The following is a 21,358-nucleotide window of genomic DNA, read 5'->3' as shown; positions in this document are numbered from 1 at the left end:
CATAGGCCTAATGCACACATGCTCAAACTTGCACACTTTTGATAGACATAAGGGGGCAATCTGTAGTTGCTAAATCTATTTTTGGACTTATAAATGATCAAATTAATGAGCCCAATCAGTCCTCCATGACAACAAAATCATAAACAATAGAGTAGGGCTGGCTAATACTGTATATCCTTATTTTTGTGGTCATGCTCAGGTAAAACAATTTGGCTAATCTATACTTCCATAAATCCTATTCTTGAAGATCAAGGGGTATAACATTTATTAAAATGGCTGGAATTCTGATAGACTTTGGTTTTTAATGTAAAGATATCATTTAATCGTACTATTATATGTAGTAGAAGGTGATGGGTTAGAAGAAGCCAACATAACCAACCCATAAAGTAAACTTTAACATATGGCCAGCTACATAAACCTTAACATTGACTTATCCTTCAACAGATGTCGTTCAATTGGTAACATACATTTTTGTCTTCTTCTAATACATCTTAAGGGGAAAGTAATCTAAAAGTAAGGGAATATAATCAGATTACGTTACTGAGTTTGGGTAATCCAAAAGTTACGTTACTGATTACAATTTTGGACAAGTAACTTGTAACTAACAGATTACACTTAGAAAGTAACCTACCAAACCCTGAGTGTGCGCTGTGTAAACATGTTTGGATGGAAAAGCTAGCTAAAAGTTGTGTTAGGTTGTCTACCCCGAGTTGTTATGACATTGGTCAGACCACTGACGGAGTAGTTACATGGTGTTGTGTTACGGTCATTACTCATGATGATGTAACGTGAGCTGGAAAACAGTCGTTTCAACAAGTGCGCTCTGTCCCTAAGTGGTGACTTGACCAGAAGCATTATGACCCCAGGGAGGGCCCATGCCTCTCTCCCCCCGTCCCCTGGTGCTGTGACCCAGCCCAGTCGGTCCCCCTCTCCACCAGGAGCCCCTCTGAGGCTGGCCATGCAAACCTGATTAACACTCTATTCTCATTCATGGAGAACAGTGATTTATGTGGGGTGACAGAAAATAATTATCTCCCAACAAACCGGTGCTTGTTATCACTGACCCTTAGTCCTCACCCCTATAAAACACTGGTGTTTGGACCACAAGCGCTTGTAAATAAGGAGTGCCTCCCTATTTATGTCCATCAGAGATTGGTAGTGTTGGAAGTGAATGAAGTCTAAGCCCTCTATTACGAGGTGTGTACTGTATTGTACCTGAAGGAGATCCTTTTTGGATTGATAGGTAGTCAATAAAGTGGTGAATTGGGAGCACAAGCAGTGTGCGGGCCCTCCTGTTCTTTACAGTATGTATACCATTAGCATGATTCCTGTTCTTTACAGTATGTATACCATTAGCATGATTCCTGTTCTTTACAGTACGTATACCATTAGCATGATTCCTGTTCTTTACAGTATGTATACCATTAGCATGATTCCCATTCTTTACAGTATGTATACCATTAGCATGATTCCCATTCTTTACAGTATGTATACCATTAGCATGATTCCTGTTCTTTACAGTATGTACAGTATACCATTAGCATGATTCCTGTTATTACAGTATGTATACCATTAGCATGATTCCTGTTCTTTACAGTATGTATACCATTAGCATGATTCCTGTTCTTTACAGTACGTATACCATTAGCATGATTCCTGTTCTTTACAGTATGTATACCATTAGCATGATTCCCATTCTTTACAGTATGTATACCATTAGCATGATTCCCATTCTTTACAGTATGTATACCATTAGCATGATTCCTGTTCTTTACAGTATGTACAGTATACCATTAGCATGATTCCTGTTCTTTACAGTATGTACAGTATACCATTAGCATGATTCCTGTTCTTTACAGTACGTATACCATTAGCATGATTCCTGTTATTACAGTACGTATACCATTAGCATGATTCCCATTCTTTACAGTTTGTATACCATTAGCACGATTCCTGTTATTACAGTATGTATACCATTAGCATAATTCCTGTTCTTTACAGTATGTATACCATTAGCATGATTCCCGCTCTTTACAGTTTGTATACCATTAGCATGATTCCTGTTATTACAGTATGTATACCATTAGCATGATTCCTGTTCTTTACAGTACGTATACCATTAGCATGATTCCTGTTATTACAGTACATATACCATTAGCATGATTCCCATTCTTTACAGTTTGTATACCATTAGCATGATTCCTGTTATTACAGTATGTATACCATTAGCATAATTCCTGTTCTTTACAGTATGTATACCATTAGCATGATTCCCGCTCTTTACAGTTTGTATACCATTAGCATGATTCCTGTTATTACAGTATGTATACCATTAGCATGATTCCTGTTATTACAGTATGAATACCATTAGCATGATTCCTGTTATTACAGTTTGTATACCATTAGCATGATTCCTGTTATTACAGTACGTATACCATTAGCATGATTCCTGTTATTACAGTACGTATACCATTAGCATGATTCCTGTTATTACAGTACGTATACCATTAGCATGATTCCCATTCTTTACAGTTTGTATACCATTAGCATGATTCCCGTTCTTTACAATATGTATACCATTAGCATGATTCCCGTTCTTTACAATATGTATACCAGTAGCATGATTCCTGTTCTTTACAATATGTATACCATTAGCATGATTCCCATTCTTTACAGTATGTATACCATTAGCATGATTCCTGTTATTACAGTACGTATACCATTAGCATGATTCCCATTCTTTACAGTTTGTATACCATTAGCATGATTCCTGTTCTTTACAATATGTATACCATTAGCATGATTCCCGTTCTTTACAATATGTATACCATTAGCATGATTCGAAATCCCTTCAACCGTCAATCATCAGAGGGAGGAAACACCTTCATAAATCTCCAATAGAGGAAAGCTGGAGAAATACCATTTCATAAAGTTTACCACACCAGCATACGTGTTTGGGTAATGACTTATTATAACCAGTATTTTCTTCGGTGGTAGGTTTGCTTGTGCTGTTGAAATGCTTATATGCCGGCTAGATTTATGTCCCAATTTGACCTAGTGTGTTGGAACGGCTGTCTTTCAACTAATCCTATAGGTGGGCTTTTGGGGGAAACAGTTGAGGCCTGCACTTAATTACGTTTGGAGTGAATGGTTTTGGTAACAAGCTCCTCTAGGACATGTGCTGTAATGTCTATAGTCTCCATGTTCAGTATGCTTTGGGAACGCATGCCAAGACGTGGTCCATTTTTTGTGAGAGGAAGTGATCGAGTGTTTAGTAAACTGCAGGGCAAATTGCAGAAACTTCTCTTGGAGACTTAGGAACTAATAGTTGTGTGGTTATATGGTCAAGGTGTCCCAGGTGAACACTTTTAAGATTGTAATTATTTGCATACCTCTTGTGGATCCCCTAACCATTACATTCAGCTATGGTGTAAGAACACAGATATGATGAAAACAATGAAAATAACCAATTATTTCAATTTCCAAACTTTGTTTTAGTAGTTCCAGCGATTACGGCTGATCTCTTCAAAAGGTCAGTGGAGTTAGGAGGGAACCTATAAAAGTCCCTTCTCCGCTGTCTGCACACGCATGGCTTGAGCCGTATGGTTGTATTGGTCTGTTTTACGAGGAGCTCCACAGCCCTCCGTGTTCCAACAGACAAAGATCCACTGATGTCAGAATAAACAGTGCTCTCTGGCAGACCAGGCAGCTGCATCATTTACAGGCCTAGCTGCTTTAGATCCAAAATCTGCGTTTTGTTCGGAGGGTGTTTTTCACTCCAGCAGGGTGAAATGAACTGTGTCTTTCAGTTAATGGGGCAGACGGACGAACGATTCAGGAGAGCAGCCCTGAAAGAGCCAAAATGCTTTTTCTTCATGGCAGTTCTGGCACTCGACTTGCGTTGACCTTAATTGAAGGCTAAGGGGCTTCTTTTAATAAAAAGCAAATCATGTCAGATATGATGGTCTGTTTGTTGCAGACAGCATATACGAAATGACGGATAAGTTGATTTAGTGGCAGTTACTGCAGCGTAAACAATGTGGGTTTCCGTGTCATAAATATGCCTACTGGTATACACTAAATGTATTTTACTATATATAGCTTTTTCTCTGTACATGTTGAATATTACAATGTATAAATAAACAGTATTTACAATGTACTGTACAGACTGTACTGTACTATAATTTCATTATACATATTGATGTTCCTTCCATAACTTTTGGTCATAGTTACATAAGTCGAAAGTGATGCAGATAGAATGAATCATTCTAGAACATTTTAGAACTGCCAATATGAGGATTGGGGATTGCCTCGATGTATTGTTTTCAGATGTTGCCATCTCAAAGAGAACGGCCATGCAGATTTCCACATCAGTGTTAGCCTCTCTGAACCCTCTCTATAGCCATTTACTCTAAATCCCTTTCTCACACAATACATCTCAAAGTAATTGTTGTATATGCTTATTCCATGTGTACTTCTGTGTTGTTGTTTGTGTCACACTGCTTTGCTTTATCTTGGCCAGGTCGCAGTTGTAAATACGAACTTGTTCTCAACTAGCTTACCTAGTTAAATAAAGGTGAAATATTATTATATATTTTTTTTTTAATTTGCACAACTATTTTGTCATTGACATTTACATTTCTGTTCAGATTACAGTATATTTATCAAACCTGACTCATATATGAAAAGTACACCCACATGAATTATTGTTGTACAATGTTAAGCAGTTCCAGGTTACAAATCTAATGAGATCAAACCCATATTATATACATACCTTGTTCTTTCCTTTCACCAGTTCAGTTTGGTTGTTTATGCTCTCAATCCAGTTGTGTGAGTAGTTCCCTTTATCGTCCATTTGAACTGGGATTGGCTCAGTGTAAAGGGTGCACCTACAGGACAGAGGAAATCAGTGATTACTCAACTAGACGTAACGGCTGCAGGTTACCTAAAATATGAACTCAGTTTTGTAAATTAGTACAGACTATTGGACAGGAGACTGTTAGAGCAGGATGCTGTGTGGCCATGACATAATTTCCTGTATTTAATTAGTGGGAACCGGAAATGATACTATGGACCATCGATTGATAATATGGACCAGCGATAGCTGTCCAAACGGTTTGACAATGTGTCACTTTGAAACGGCAGGAATTAAAACCCTAAGAAGCTCTGACTAACACCATAGCTTTTGTATGGCCTTTTAGGGTGCAGTGAGCTACAGCCCAGTTAAACCAGACTGCCTGCTGAGGGGAACAATCAGGCTGATAAGGAGCGAGGCGGTCAGGATGAAACTGCAGTGTGACAGGAAGCCCCATGCTATACTTTTTATTTATCCCTTATTTTACCAGGTAAATTGACTGAGAACACATTCTCATTTACAGTAACGACCTGGGGAATAGTTACAGTGGAGCGGAGGGGGAATAAATTAGATATCTGGAAGCTGGGGATGATTAGGTGGCCATGATGGTATGAGGGCCAGATTGGGAATTAGCCAGGATTAACACCCCTACAATAAGTGCCATGGGATGTTTCGTGACCACACAGAGAGTCAGGACACCCGTTTAACATCGCATCCAAAAGACGGCATCCTACACAGGGCAATGTCAGCAATCACTGCCCTGGGGCATTGGGATATTATATATTTTTTAAGACCAGAGGAAAGAATGCCTCCTACTGGCCATTCAATACAACTCCCAGCGGCATCTGGTCTCCCATCCAGGGACTGACCAGGACCAACCCTGCTTTCATCTCGACTAACCTGTACCCCCACACATTGACTCGGTACCGGTACACCCTGTATAGAGCCTCATTATTGTTTTGTACTTTCTTGTGTCACTTTTTTATTAGATTTTTTAAAACTTTAGTTTATTTAGTAAATATTTTCTTAACTCTATTTCTTGAACTGCATTGTTGGTTAGGGGCGTTTAAGCAAGCATTTCACGGTAAGTTCTACAGCTGTTGTATTCAGCGCATGTGACAAATAACATTTGATTTGATTAGCTTCTGAGGCAATTCAGCAGTGGGATGCAGGGTGGTATGCTGCTGGCTATGCGTCACCTCGAACAGGAAACCCCCCCACTCTCTGGCCAGAGGAGATAAGCCTGTTCCCCAAACCTTATTGGGTCAACAAGGGACAGCTGATACCATCTTACCCTGATGCTGATAAAGAAACCCACCCCCCTTCATCTCCCAATCACTCTTTCTTTAACTCCCAAATTATATCTGAGACGTTACGCTTCCCCAACCACAAGGGGACTGTGATATGTGATTTATACGAGGTCCCATCCTGAAATGATAAGTGGTCAATTTGCAGTGACAGGTTCTTGAAGTGGGTCTGAACTGTATAAAACAAACAGTTGGCTCAATCTGCCTCCAATCAGGCCGTGGCTGGCCTGGGCTGTTTCTCTGTCTGAAGCCACTCCCTCATTAGCTGTTGAAAAAACAAGCCCTTTTCAGCGTCAAACGTTTATGAGCCACTGTTTCCATTGCCAGAGTTGATTATCTTTAGGGCTGCAGAAACTGGGCACTTTGACACAGCTTGACCCTCCGCCATTATTTCTGTCACAAATTTGGCATACCAATAGAGGGTTTTTAAACCAATAATTATGGATAATTAACAGAAGCACTTGTCAAGTTAAAGCACATGAAGTGTAACATAATTCAGGCCCTCCGTTGTGAGGCCATCAAGAGACGTGTTTTTCTAGCGGTGTTGGGTCCTGATAATCCCGCGGTAATGGCCCATTGTTTGCCTGATTTTACGCCTCAGAAAGGACCCCTGCTGTCACTGACTGTGTTCTGGCTGCTCTGGCTTTCAGGGAATGTTCATGTTGTTAAAGGTTCACTAGCAGGTCGACATACACGCCCACGTCACTCATACCACACGCTCTGTCCCGTTCAGCTCTATAAAAGCTTGGGGAGTCTGAGACTAATATATCCTCTCTCCCCGCCCACAGAGCCAACGGCCACAAATGAGTGGGGAATTCTCCGGGGCTGCATTTCTTTGATAAATGACTGTATTTTGGGCCAGAGTCAATTAAAAGGATGCAGGCATGTTTATGGAGAAGGAGCCCCGGGCTCGCCCGGTGGTTCTGGACTCCAGACTCACACAGATGATCTGGTTTTGTGTCTGTCTTTGTATGTGTGTCTGTCTTTGTATGTGTGTCTGTCTTTGTATGTGTGTCTGTCTTTGTATGTGTGTCTGTCTTTGTATGCGTGTCGGTCTTGGTATGTGTGTCTGTCTTTGTATATGCGTCTGTCCTTGTATGTGCGTCTGTCCTTGTATGTGCGTCTGTCTGTCTGTTTGACTTTGTATGTGTGTCTGTCTGTCTGTCTTTGTATGTGCGTCTGTCTGTCTGTTTGTCTTTGTACAGTGGGGCAAAAAGTATTTAGCCACCAATTGTGCAAGTTCTCCCACTTAAAAAGATGAGAGAGGCCTGTAATTCTCATCATAGGTACACTTCAACTATGACAGACAAAATGAGAAAAGAAAATCCAGAAAATCACATTGTAGGAATTTTAATGAATTTATTTGCAGATTATGGTGGAAAACAAGTATTTGGTCAATAACAAAAGTTTATTTCAATACTTTGTTATATACCCTTTGTTGGCAATGACAGAGGGCAAACGTTTTCTGTAAGTCTTCACAAGGTTTTCACACACTGTTGCTGGTATTTTGGCCCATTCCTCCATGCAGATCTCCTCTAGAGCAGTGATGTTTTGGGGCTGTTGCTGGGCAACATGGACTTTCAACTCCCTCCAAAGATTTTCTATGGGGTTGAGATCTGGAGACTGGCTAGGCCACTCCAGGACCTTGAAATGCTTCTTACGAAGCCACTCCTTTGTTGCCCGAGCGGTGTGTTTGAGATCATTGTCATGCTGAAAGACCCAGCCACGTTTCATCTTCAATGCCCTTGCTGATGGAAGGAGGTTTTCACTCAAAATCTCACGATACATGGCCCCATTCATTCTTTCCTTAACACGGATCAGTCGTCCTGGTCCCTTTGCAGAAAAACAGCCCCAAAGCATGATGTTTCCACCCCCATGCTTCACAGTAGGTATGGTGTTCTTTGGATACAACTCAGCATTCTTTGTCCTCCAACCACGACGAGTTGAGTTTTTACCAAAAAGTTCTATTTTGGTTTAATCTGACCATATGACATTCTCCCAATCTTCTTCTGGATCATCCAAATGCTCTCAAGCAAACTTCAGACGGGCCTGGACATGTACTGGCTTAAGCAGGGGGACACGTCTGGCACTGCAGGATTTGAGTCCCTGGCGGCGTAGTGTGTTACTGATGGTAGGCTTTGTTACTTTGGTCCCAGCTCACTGCAGGTCGAGTGGAGAACAGAGGAGCCTCTTAAAGAAGAAGTTACAGGTCTGTGAGAGCCAGAAATCTTGCTTGTTTGTAGGTGACCAAATACTTATTTTCCACCATAATTTGCAAATACAATGTGATTTTCTGGATTTTATTTCTCATTTTGTCTGTCATAGTTGAAGTGTACCTATGATGAAAATTACAGGCCTCTCTTATCTTTTTAAGTGGGAGAACTTGCACAATTGGTGGCTGACTAAATACTTTTTTGCTCCACTGTATGTGTGTCTGTCTGTCTGTCTTTGTGTGTGTGTGTGCGCGTGCGTGCGTGTGTGTGTGTGTGTGTGTGTGTGTGTGTGTGTGTGTGTCTGTCTGTCTGTCTGTCTGTCTGTATGTACGATCCAGTTCCAATACTGTGACATCTGAGCTCAGCGTCCAACAAACCTAAACACTCATCCAAAACATAACCAGGAGGTGCACTGGCTGAGACAAAGCTGGTCTGCTTTACCAATCACGTCTATTCATACAGGCCCGAGAGCGGACAATAAAACTCAAGGCAGTGTGGACAAGGCAGTGTTTCACCATACCTACAGAAATAACTAGAAATACACAGTGACCCTTGGATGAGAAAACACACAACACTCCCTGTGACCTATTTCTGTTCTCTGCATGAAACTGGCCGTTTCTGTCATTCAAAACTGTAGTCAGATGGTCTTGGTGACTAAGTATCCTTTTGATCCACGGGCTGGGTGTTTGAGGAAAAAATATAGGACTTTCATCTCAGTTCTGGGTTTATTGCTTTGGATCTTGGAAGTTGTGCCTTGTGATTGTGCAAAGCCTTGACACTGTATCTTCCCAGGTCTGTGGTATTCTTATGGTTTACAGAAAAACAATGAAAGTACATTACCAATGAAGGAACTTTGTGAAAGTGAAAAACAAGAAGTGAAGAATGCAGAATTGTTTTACTGGAAGCATTAAGGTTAAAATGCACTGATGCAGTAGGAGAATTCAAAGAAAATGGTCTTCACAGTTTAGTTAATGATTTAGCCCCCCCACCCCCCCACACCCCCGGATAAACAGGCCAGGATGGTGTGTCGGTGACTCACTCTTTGTCGGTGGGGTCAGGGTGGCATGGTTGCCAGAGCCACGTGATGTCGGGCATGGGCACTCCAAAGGCGGTGCAGGTTAGCTGGTGCTGCTTGCCGAACATGTATGGTTGGACGTCTACCGAGGCCACCTCCTCTTCTGAGATCATAGGCCTCACTGAGACACAGACAAAGAGATCAAACACTGTTGCATTAACCGTTACACTCTACCTGGCTGTTGGAGGTCATAATGTCTTTATAAAGATAGAGGTCCGTCATCATGATGAATAACCATGAAAAAGGTTCCATCAACATCCAGTTGTCATCTAACCTCAGAGAGTGGGCTTTGATGTGCTTGAAAATGGCTGAGTGATTGCATAGCCCTGATACCCTGTGGTTGTCCATCACATCAGGGTGTCACAGTGTCTCAGAGCCTGACCTCTACCCTGCTGCCTCTGGGACAGATGTGGCCCTATGCCCAGGCCCCAGGTCAGTGGATCAGCAGTGTGGGAGAACACAGCAGTAATCAACACCAGACTGACTGGCGGACGGACACAGACAGACTGGATGCCACCTCCAGGAAAATGTTCACATCAGTTAATCATTGTCAACCAGTCAGTGTGTGTGTGTGTGTGTGTGTGTGTGTGTGTGTGTGTGTTTTGTTTGTATGCCTGCATGCATTGGTGAGGCTGAGGCTGAAGTCGTAACATGGTTTCTCTCAGCAATGTCCTCAGTTCAAGCCCCGGCTGCTGAATATTTGAGATCTGAAGCACTGAACTTCAAAAGCTTGATGGACGATGTTTAAAATTGTTGCCTAACTGTTCCCAGGAATCTCTCTTGATTTCTCCTTCCATTGTTTTTGTCTGTGAGAGTGGGTCATTTTTTTGCCATTCCAAACCCTTGAGCAATCGGGACAGCAAGTGTCCATAGATAACATTTATATGAGGGAGAGAGGGGGCTGATCTTTCCACTTTGGCATGGTAGGGGGATTCCTGGGTAATGTGCAGGGAATGGGATGGAAATACTTTGTTATGCATTCTTTTGCCCCCCGTCGCCAGCTTGGAGTAGTATCTGAGTGGCACACGTGTTTCTCAACAGAGTTCTTAAGGGCAGGCAGATTGCACTCCCCGACTCTCCATCCAACACACGATCAAAGCTCAAGAACATAACACCGACCACTTCTACAACTGCTGGTGTTGACAACCATCAGTATTTACATGACAATCATTACAATATATTTGTTTGAACAATCTTTGCTAAAGCATATAAAGTACACAAATAGCCCTATATAATGTACAAAACACGGTTGTTTACACAAGTGGTTCTGGGCCAGATGGGCTACATACACATCGAGAGGACGTAAACAAATGATTGCCCAAGATGACGCTTACAATGGAGTTATGTCCGTCCCTGCCTTAGCTCAGTGAGACCTTGCCTTCACGCAGTACCAGTTCCGAACACACTGACCCACCGTAGATGGTGACCTTGGCAGAGGCGTGCTTCTTGTTCCCAATCTCAGCGTTCCCTATCTCAGCCGTGCACCTGTACGTGAGGAGCTAGAGAGGCTGGGTTCCTGTCATACTGCAGGCCAGGACCAACCGGGGGCTTAAACCCAATGTGCCGAGGCTGGTCGAAATGCAGAAGTCCAGGCCATTGCTTCATTTCCTCAGGATGGCCAGTCATTTGGAGGGACAAGGAATGGGGTATAGGATGGGATAGAGCGGCGATTTAAAAGGAGCTTTACCTCGGACTACCAGAGTGTAGCTGAGATTCCTGTAGAGGCCTCTCTCCTTGTTGCCCAGGGCGATGGTGAAGACCCCAGCATCCTTCTGCTTCACGTCTTTGATGAGTAGGTTGTAGCCTGAAGACTCGTAACAAGTGGAGTTCTCGTTGATGGGGACGCCATCCTTATACCTGGGAACGAGATACACCAACATTTGCTTTAGAAGTTCACCTCATCATAATGTACTGATGTGAAAGTTGTGATGATAATTAGTGAGAAACACTATATCCCAAATCAAATACACACATGCTTCAGTTTAGTGCACATAGTCACAACAGAGCGATTATATTCATCAGGAGTTGATAATACACGCAGTGAAAAGTCCCAGCAGCTGAGTCTTACCATGCGATGGTGTCGGTTGGTGGCAGTGCATTGACCTTGGGTTCAAACATCAGCTTGTTTCTACCCTCTGTGTAGACTACTCTCCTGGCCCATTCATTCTTATAGGACACATTCAGGTATGGATGTTCTGAAATCACACGGGAGAAGACCAATGATGAAAGCATTAAAACAACTGTCGAAAAACAACAGTATAAATGTACTATCAACAAGGTCACACAATGAATGGCCAAGATGACCCTTACAATGGAGTTATGTCTGTCTCTGCCTTAGCTCAGTGAGACATTGCCTTCTCGCGGTACCAGTTCCTAAAACACTGACCCACCGTAGATGGTGACCTTGGCTGAGGCGTGCTTCTTTTTCCCCATCTCAGCGTTCCCTATCTCCGCCGTGCACCTGTACATGCCCCTGTCATCCATGGTGATGTTGGACAAGGTGATGGCTTTGTACATCCTGGTGATCAAAGCTGGATTCTCTCTGATCTTATTGACGGTGGGGTTCCTATTGACCTGGGGACGCAAAGGCATTCATCAACAACCCTGAAACATTGACCAGTAATTGACCAATCTCAAAAGATGTTGAATGACTAAGAACTTACCATCCTCTTTGGGTACTCCCATTGGAAGTTGATCCTTCCGTTGAAGGTGGTCTCTGCAGAGCAGTTGAGGACCAGAGTATCTCCCACTAACAGCTTGATACGTTCAGGGTTGATCTTTACGTTCCTCAGGAAGTTAGCTATGCAAGCAGAGTTAGAAGGGAAGACACAGTGAAAATGAATCAACATCCTCAGTAATTCCTCTGTCTCTCGTAGTCACATGACCGAGTGGCTTCATGGGTAGAATGTTACTAATATTTTTCATAATTAATAAACATTGTTTAAAGAAACCCTCAGACGATCTGATGTTTCTATGTGAAACGGTTTTGTTATATTTCAGTCTTCCGTAATGTACACTACCGTTCAAAAGTTTGGGGTCACTTAGAAATGTATTTGTTTTTGAAAGAAAAGCAACATTTTTGTCCATTAACATAACATCAAATTGATCAGAAATACAGTGTAGACAATGTTGTAAATGACTATTGTAGCTGGAAACGGCAGATTTTTTATAGAATATATACATAGGTGTACAGAGGCCCATTATCAGCAACCATCACTCCTGTGTTCCAATGGCACATTGTGTTCCAATCCAAGTTTATCATTTTAAAAGGCTAATTGATCATTAGAAAACCCTTTTGCAATTATGTTAGCACAGCTGAAAACTGGTGTCTTGATTAAAGAAGCAATACAACTGGCCTTCCTTAGACTAGTTGAGTATCTGGAGCATCAGCATTTGTGGGTTCGATTCCAGGCTCAAAATGGCCAGAAACAAAGACCTTTCTTCTGAATCTCGTCAGTCTATTCTTGTTCTGAGAAATGAAGGCTATTCCATGTTGGAAATTGCAAAGAAACTGAAGATCTCGTACAACGCTACTACTCCCTTCACAGAACAGCGTAAACTGGCTCTAACCAGAATAGAAAGAGGAGTGGGAGGCCCCGGTGCACAACTGAGCAAGAGGACGTGTACATTAGAGTGTCTAGTTTGAGAAACAGACGCCTCACAAGTCCTCAACTGGCAGCTTCATTAAATAGTACCCGCAAAACACCAGTCTCAACGTCAACAGCGAAGAGGCGACTCTGGGATATTGGCCTTCTAGGCAGAGTTGCAAAGAAAAATACATATCTGGCCAATAAAAAGAAAAGATTAAGATGGGCAAAAGAACACAGACACTGGACAGAGGAAGATTGGGAAAAAGTGTTATGGACAGACAAATCTAAAAAATGAAAAGATGCTGGAGGAGTGCTTGACGCCATCTGTCAAGCATGGTGGAGGCAATGTGATGGTCTGGGGGTGCTTTGGTGGTGGTAAAGTGGGAGATTTGTACAGGGTAAAAGGGATCTTGAAGAAGGAAGGCTATCACTCCATTTTGCAATACCATGCCATACCCTGTGGACGGCGCTTAATTGGAGCCAATTTCCTCCTACAACAGGACAATGACCCAAAGCAGAGCTCCAAACTATGCAATAACTATTTAGGGAAGAAGCAGTCAGCTGGTATTCTGTCTATAATGGAGTGGCCAGCACAGTCACCGGATCTCAATCCTATTGAGCTGTTGTAGGAGCAGCTTGACCGTATGGTACGTAACAAGTGCCCATCAAGCCAATCCAACTTGTGGGAGGTGCTTCAGGAAGCTTACCTCCACAAATTGACAACTAGAATGCCAAAGGTCTGCAAAGCTGTAATTGCTGCAAATTGAGGATTCTTTGATGAAAGCAAAGTTTGAAGGATACAATTATTATTTCAATTAAAAATAATTATTTCTAACCTATATTTCCTATTCATTTTTCAACTCAAAAAACAAGGACATTTCTAAGTGACCCCAAACTTTTGAACGGTAGTGTATATCAAGTGTAATATTGGGATGCTATTTTTATTTCAACTCTATATCTGACATGGTACAGGAGTATTCTTTTTTTAAGCCCATAAACATGTGTGTGAGGTGTATACTTTTGTGTCAAAGTAGATTTGTTTTAGACTACAAAGAAACACTCTGTGTAACCCTGATTTAGCTCACTGCAATACAAGGTTAAAAGCTCAATTAGAAAAGGAGAAGTTACTCACTTTGCCTCAGAGGGATGTACTGCGACTGGACCTGTTGGCCGTCGACGTTGGTAACACAGGTCAGGAGACGAAAGGATTTGTAGGGACCATATGGGATCACGAAGCCTATTTTGGGGTCCCATTCCTTCCATTGTTCTATATCCTCTGATAAGGGTGGCAGCTGAAAGAAGAGACAGGTAGCAAAGTGTTTGTCAAAGGGCTTATATGTTTAGTCACACTTCTAGTTCTGCAGTCTTTAAAAAGCACTCAGCCAGTCAGACTAAAATACGATGTGGGCAACTGGCTTTGATATGAATCTCCACACTCCAATGAGCTCAGTTGGAGATGACAGCCCATTAGAACCAACTTCTAATTCATTTTCATGGTTTTATGGAGTGTAACTATCGCAATTATCCACACAGCGATGCACGGAGCACTGTTGACTTTGAACAAGGGATGAAATGGATGGACGTGGCCAAGGCCTACCACTGCAGTTGTTTGTTCTCCAGCCAAGTGTTATGCTGCTGGAAGAGGAGCGAGAGGGGAAGGAAGGAAGTAGGGAGGAAGGAAGGAGAAATGCCAAAGATCTTCCAGTAGCAGGGAGGTCACACAGCCCACTAACTTTGCCATCTGAATAAGACGTATGAGGTCTGGCATCATGTCAACATGCAGCAGAAGACGCACTCTGTTCATTGATGCACATCATTTATAGGAAGGCCATCTCGTGTAATAGGATACTGTAATAAGACAAGGAGCTTGGTCACTGTGACCCAGTACCCTACACCCAGCTCCTTCGAGAGAGATTTCCTCCTATAGTTTTATTTAAAAAACACTTAACCTTCCTCAGGAGCATCATCGGCCTATTGTTGTTGTTTTTTAAATTCTACCCCCTTTTTCTCCACAATTTCATGTTATCCAACTACTATCCAATTACGATCCAGCGCCTTAGACCGCTGCGCCACTTGGGAGGCCTGTTGTTTTTGACTGGATACAGTGCCTTTCAAAAGTATTAATTCCCCTTGGCGTTTTTCCTATTTTGTTGCATTTCAACCTGTAATTTAAGTAGATGTTTTATTTGGATTTCATGTAATGGACATACACAAAATAGTTCAAATTGGTGAAGTGAAATTTAAAAAATAACTTGTTACATTTTTTAAAATTAAATTAAAAACTGAAAAGTGGTGCGTGCATATGTATTCACCCCTTTGCTATGAAGCCCCTAAATAAGATCTGGTGCAACCAATTACGTTCAGAAGTCACATAATTAGTTAAGTGTCACATGATCGGTCACATGATCTGTAACATGATCTCAGTATATATACACACCTGTTCTGAAAGGCACCAGAGTCTGCAATACCACTAAGCAAGGGGCACCACCATGCAAGCGGCACCACCATGCAAGCGGCACCATGAAGACCAAAGAGCTCTCCAAACAGGTCAGGGACAAAGATGTGGAGAAGTATAGATCAGAGTTGGGTTATAAAAAAATATCCAAAATGTTGAACATCCCACAGAGGGTCGCCCACCAAAACTCATGGACCAGGCAAGGAGGGCATTAATCAGAGAGGCAACAAAGAGACCAAAGATAACCCTGAAGGAGCTGCAAAGCTCCACAGAGGAGATTAGAGTATCTGTCCATAGGACCACTTTAAACCATACATTCCACAGAGCTGGGCTTTACAGAAGAGTGGCCAGAAAAAAAGCCAATGCTTAAAGAAGAAAATAAGCAAACACATTTGGTGTTTGCCAAAAGGCACATGGGAGACTCCCCAAACATATGGAAGAAGGTACTCTGGTCAGATGAGACTACAATTGAGTTTTGGGCCATCAAGGAAAACGCTATGTCCGGCACAAACCCAACAACTCTCATCACTCCGAGAACACCATGTTTTTCATCGGCAGGGACTGGGAAACTGGTCAGAATTGAAGGAATGTTGGACGGCGCTAAATACAGGGAAATTCTTGAGGGAAACTTGTTTCAGTCTTCCAGAGATTTGAGACTGGGACGGAGGTTCACCTTCCAGCAGGACAATGGCCCAAAGCATACTGCTAAAGCAACAGTCGAGTGCTATAAGGGGAAACATTTAAATGTCTTGGAATGGCCAAGTCAAAGACCAGACCTCAATCCAATTGAGAATCTGTGGTATGACTTAAAATTGCTGTCCATCAGCGGAACCCATCCAACTTGAAGGAGCTGGAACAGTTTTGCCTTGAAGAACGGGCAAAAATCCCAGTGGCTTGATGTGCCAAGCTTATAGAGACATACCCCAATAGACTTGCAGCTATAATTTCTGCAAAAGGTGGCTCTACAAAGTATTGACTTTGGGGGGGGTGAATAGTTATGCACGTTCAAATTTTCCGTTTTTTTTGTGATATTTCTTGTTTGTTTCACAACAAAAAATATTTATCATCTTTCAAGTGGAAGGCAGGTTTTGTAAATAAAATGATACAAACCCCCCAAAAATACATTTTAATTCCAGGTTGTAAGGCAACAAAATAGGAAAAATGCCAAGGGGGTGAATACTTTCACAAGCCACTGTTTGTATTGTTTTTTAGACCAGCATTTCCTGGACAAGATGTTTATAACAGGTCTTCTATACTTAGATAGAGATTGTATTCTGCAGAAAAAATATATTGGAGGACCTTCCTGTTCTTAGCAGGAAGCAGACAGGATGACTCCCTCTCCTGCCCCTGAGCTTCCCCTCTCTGTGGCCACTATCTGTTCCTGAATGCTTGAGTGGCCTACCGTTTTATGGGTGTGAGAACTCCAAAGATGCCCATAGTGCAGAGCGCCTGTGTTTATCATGTCTCTTTGGGATCTTGACTTTAGTGACGTCAATGGCAGACTTCTCTTTCAGAAAAAGGTACACTCTGGTAAAGTAATCAGTCTGATGCCCATACTGTCTCATAGCGTGTACAACTGGTCAACATTGGTTAGTATCATAAGTTAATGCTAACATTTGCTCTCTTGTGAAAGAGCATGTGAATGAAGAATGTGAATACAGAAACTAACAGTCATAAAAAGTCTTACCCCTTCAAGAGTGACAATCTGGTCAGGAGAAGTTGTTCTACAGGGAATCACTAGGGTGGCCTCATGTCTGTATGTAAACAAAGTGTATGGAATGGGGAAATGGTGCTCCACAAACGGATGCTGGTGATCTGTAGAAGAAATGAAAGAGAATATCAATATTTACTCTATGAATTTAATTAATTTAATTAGCTGTATTTTATTAAAAGTAGGGGTGAGCCTCCCGAGTGACGCAGCTGTCTAAGGCACTGCAACGCAGTGCTTGAGGCATCACGACAGACCCGGATTCAATCCCAGGCTGTCTCACAGCTGGACGTGACTGGGAGACCCATGAGGAGGCGCACAATTGGTCCAGGTTAGTGGAGGGTTTGGCCATCCGGGATTTCCTTGTCCCATCGAGCTCTAGCGACTCCTTGTGGCAGGCCGGGTGCCTGCAAGCTGACTACGATCGCCAGATGGACAGTGTTTCCTCCCACACATTGGTGTGGCTGGCTTCCGGGTTAAGCAAGCAATGTGTTAAGAAGCAGTGTGGCTTGGCAGGGTCGTGTTTCGGAGGACAGATGGCTCTCGACTTTCGCCTCTCGTGAGTCCATCAGGGGGTTGCAGCGATGGGACAAGACTGTAACAACCAATTGGATATCACGAAAAAGGGGTAAAAGTACCAACAACAACAACAAAAAAGTAAGGTGGAAAAGGATTCTTTAAAATCTGTTTTTTAAGTTCAGTAGAGTCGGGTTAATGTCAGGCCATCTATCTCACACAGAGATCAAACAGAATCTCCCGACTAGTGAGATCAGCTCATTCTCCAAACCCCCTACCGCTCCTCCTGCTAGGTGCAGCTTTGGATAAAGAAACAGGGTGGAGATAGAGCTATCATAGCTATCACAGCTCCAGTCTTTTTCACCAGGGCAGGCATCCAATACCTCTCTGACTGTTCTTTCACAGACCTGCTGTGTGAACTTTGCTGTTACACAAATACTTGAGTGATTTGTACGAGGCTGAGCTGTTTTGGCGTGATAAAATGGACTAGTATTTGTAAAACAAATATGGAAAATGATCTAATAAACAGTTGAAAGTCTTTGAAAGAGGCCTGGTTAGACTAAACATGGGGCTACCAGGCTGTCAGATCGCCAGAGGAGGCAGAGAGAGCAGCCAGGGAATTAGGCTAGGACCTCAACCTATGGAGTCTAGTACTTTTTGCATCGCAATTTTAAGTTCGCTCGAAATATCAGCATCTGTTCTGAAGGCCAGATATTAAGAAACATTTGTGCACACACATCACAGGAGCTGGACAAAAAGATGTCCTGGACAAAAATATATGTCCAGACAGAGATAGAAAGAAACTCACTATTTGTTTCATCCAGAAAAGGTTATTCGTCAGGCTTGTCATTCTTATCTTTCTGCCCAGATGTTCCATGAGACCGATCCCCACCACAGTCCCTCAGTCTAAGACCTTGACATTTTTGAAGGGACACTGATTGCAATCTCAACTATGGTAATGTTTTAAGGTATTTAGTGTTGCCTTGCAATGCTCTCACTAAGGAGCTATTTGCAAGTGTTTGTACGTGCAGTTTGTCTGTTTCGTAGAGGACATTCTCCAAATTTTGAGGGAGGACTAAGCTTGTAACATGGGAGAGACCATAGCTGGTGTTGTGCGAGGCTCCAGGAGAGACTGACTGGAAAAACAGAAGCCGGAAATAATAGCCAATGACAAGGGCTTCCAATGCGATACACTCTCCTTCCCTGTCCCAGAAGGAGTCAGGAAGCGGGGGGAAGCCTTTCTCTCTGTTAGAGGCACAACTCAGTTCCTTCTGTATGGCTTGGACTAGACTCCTTAAAATAAAAAATCCCCTCTCAACATATAGTCATATATCTGTGATTACAAACCATCCTCTTTACAACATGTGGAGAGATATGGCTGTTGTCCGCTAAATCAGGTATGGAATGGATGGAGCCTCTCCTTTATTTATATATATATATATATTTTTAAATCTTATTCTGTCTTTTTTTCTGAAAGACTGGCTGGCTTCCAGCTCCTGTATCCTGCAGGAAGATGTCAGGCTGCTCAGTGACCATGGTTCTAGCCTGGCCCTTAAGAGCCTCTGTTGTTCTAATAGCTGTCTCAGTTTAAACTGTACTGCACTATAGGCGTTGGCCCATTTAAAATCACCCCCTGCTTTTTAGAGGGAGTTTGTTGAACTTATGCTGTTCTGTAACAAACCAACTGTAATGAAAAATATGAAAAAAAAAACCCATACAGATCAGGAGTGAAAAAAGTTCTTATCGGCGTTAAAATGAACAGAATGCAACAAACTATTTCAATCACAAAGGGAGATCCTTTTCATATCAACTTTCACGCACTGGGAGCTATTGGCTAATTATGTACTTTATGCTAGAGCTCTACTACCCGACCTGAGCCTGATGGGCCCCAACATTATACAACGGGTTAGGGCTGGGAAGGGCCTGTTTTTTCATCAATTACTAAGGTACGGGTAGGGCTCGGTTATCACTAAACTGATCATTAACATTTTGAAGCTGAGCCAATTGCTCGTGTTTAGCTTCAAAGTACATATCATGGTGTCAGAAGTGCTTGAACCTCATCAAATATAACACTAGAACATTGACCGAGTCCACAGGAGAGAATATTTTAACAGAAAAAGTAATGTTCCTTGAGTTTTATCGGAGTTTAGAGGGAGAAAAAGTAGCTAGTTTACAGCTAACTGCTCTCTGTCTTGTCATTGAGCATAACAGCAAGCAGAGGCACTGCTATGGATACTCACACAAGCAGAGCCATGCACAGAGCGCATGCAGAGCGAGCAGCGCAGAGAGGGGGAGAACAGACAGAGACGGCTAACGGATTCTAACAAAGGAAGTTATTTCTTATTTCGCGTTCAGGTAAGTCCAGCCCTAAAATTTGGCATAAGCAATCGGGCCTGGGTAGGGTAGGGCCTGAACGTCGCGGGCCTGGGTAGGGCTTGGGCTTAAAATTCATGCAAGAATGTCATTATAGAACTCAACAATGATGATTTACTCTGTCAGCATACACTTTATAGTGTATGTAAAACCTGCTGCATATACAGCATCGTATGAAAGGGGCTATACCATTGGGAAATGTCTGAACAGTATAAAGCGGGGACTCACCTTTGACGTAGATGTAGGTGGAGCTGAAGTCGGCGGAGGGCTGGGTGTACCTGCAGCTGTAGAGGCCCGTGTCGTTGGGGCTCAGGTGGCTCACCAGCAACTTACTGCAGTGGGTGTGCAGCTGGGGCTCACACTCCTCCACGCGCACCCCCTCCGAGGTGACGTCCCGCCAGGGCAGCCTCCAGTGCAGTTGGGCGGCACCTCTGATAAAGACACAGCAGAAGTAAGCCCTAAGAACTGATAGAGGATCAGATATTATTTAGTGTCCCTAATGGTTCAAACGTGGATTGAGGGTAGGGAAATCGGATTCTAGATCTGTGGTTAAGGGCAACATCTAAGTCAAGCGACAAAGTACTGAGGGTCTGAGAGGGTCAGTCAGACCACCTGCATCATCCCTTTCTTATTACCCTCCTACCCCCACTAGGGTTCTGGGTCGTCACCCTCAGGTCAGCAGCATCACCAAGTCAAATACCTTCATTGTCTCACCTGATTTATGCACACAAACATACTCTCAAATGTTACAGGCACAAGCTCTTAAAGCTGGAATCCTTAATTGAAACAATAACAATGCCATCACTCAGCCTGGAGGAAATGTAACCTCTTTTAAATTCATAGACAGTGCTAGGGATGCAAGGACTGACCATCCATGATATCAAACTTGTAGTTTTAGAAGATACAGTGTTTGTTTACATGTACATTGTTTAAAACAAGATTATATGTTGGGCTCTGATGGGGTACAACAGTTTAACTAAACTCGTGAGGCATGTATAAATTATATTCTTCAAGAATCAATGGCTATATATAATTAAAATGGATGTAGCAACTAAGGATTCTAGTTTTAAGAATCCATCTGAACTTTTATTTAAACTTATTCAAATCCGTGTAAAACTTTGGCTTTGACCTGATTTGACTGATTATGTGCCTTTTCTGTTTTTTGATAGTGGATATTCTCAGGAAAAGAAATAGATGAATGGTTTGCAATAATTATTCTGTGGGAATTTTTCCAGTGTCACACCATTTTGTGCCGGTTGCCAGTTG

The 21,358-nt window shown here is 42.5% G+C and overlaps 1 protein-coding gene across 1 annotated transcript in view; it reads right to left on the bottom strand.

The window, feature by feature from the left end:
• Positions 1-21,358, bottom strand: part of LOC112220893 (vascular endothelial growth factor receptor kdr-like) — a 72,601-nt gene that overhangs the window by 36,898 nt on the left and 14,345 nt on the right. The window contains exons 3-11 of the mRNA XM_024382850.2: positions 20,321-20,523; positions 17,183-17,310; positions 14,173-14,332; positions 12,114-12,250; positions 11,841-12,024; positions 11,519-11,645; positions 11,138-11,307; positions 9,415-9,571; positions 4,775-4,889 (exon numbers count right to left, since the gene is read on the bottom strand). Coding sequence (XP_024238618.1) covers positions 4,775-4,889; positions 9,415-9,571; positions 11,138-11,307; positions 11,519-11,645; positions 11,841-12,024; positions 12,114-12,250; positions 14,173-14,332; positions 17,183-17,310; positions 20,321-20,523 — 1,381 coding nt within the window. The remainder of the gene's footprint in view (positions 1-4,774; positions 4,890-9,414; positions 9,572-11,137; positions 11,308-11,518; positions 11,646-11,840; positions 12,025-12,113; positions 12,251-14,172; positions 14,333-17,182; positions 17,311-20,320; positions 20,524-21,358) is intronic.

This window comes from Oncorhynchus tshawytscha, linkage group LG21 (genome assembly GCF_018296145.1).
Source record: "Oncorhynchus tshawytscha isolate Ot180627B linkage group LG21, Otsh_v2.0, whole genome shotgun sequence".
NCBI lineage: Eukaryota > Metazoa > Chordata > Actinopteri > Salmoniformes > Salmonidae > Oncorhynchus > Oncorhynchus tshawytscha.
Note: the sequence above shows the minus strand (reverse complement) of the source record. Positions and strands in the feature narration are given on the sequence as shown.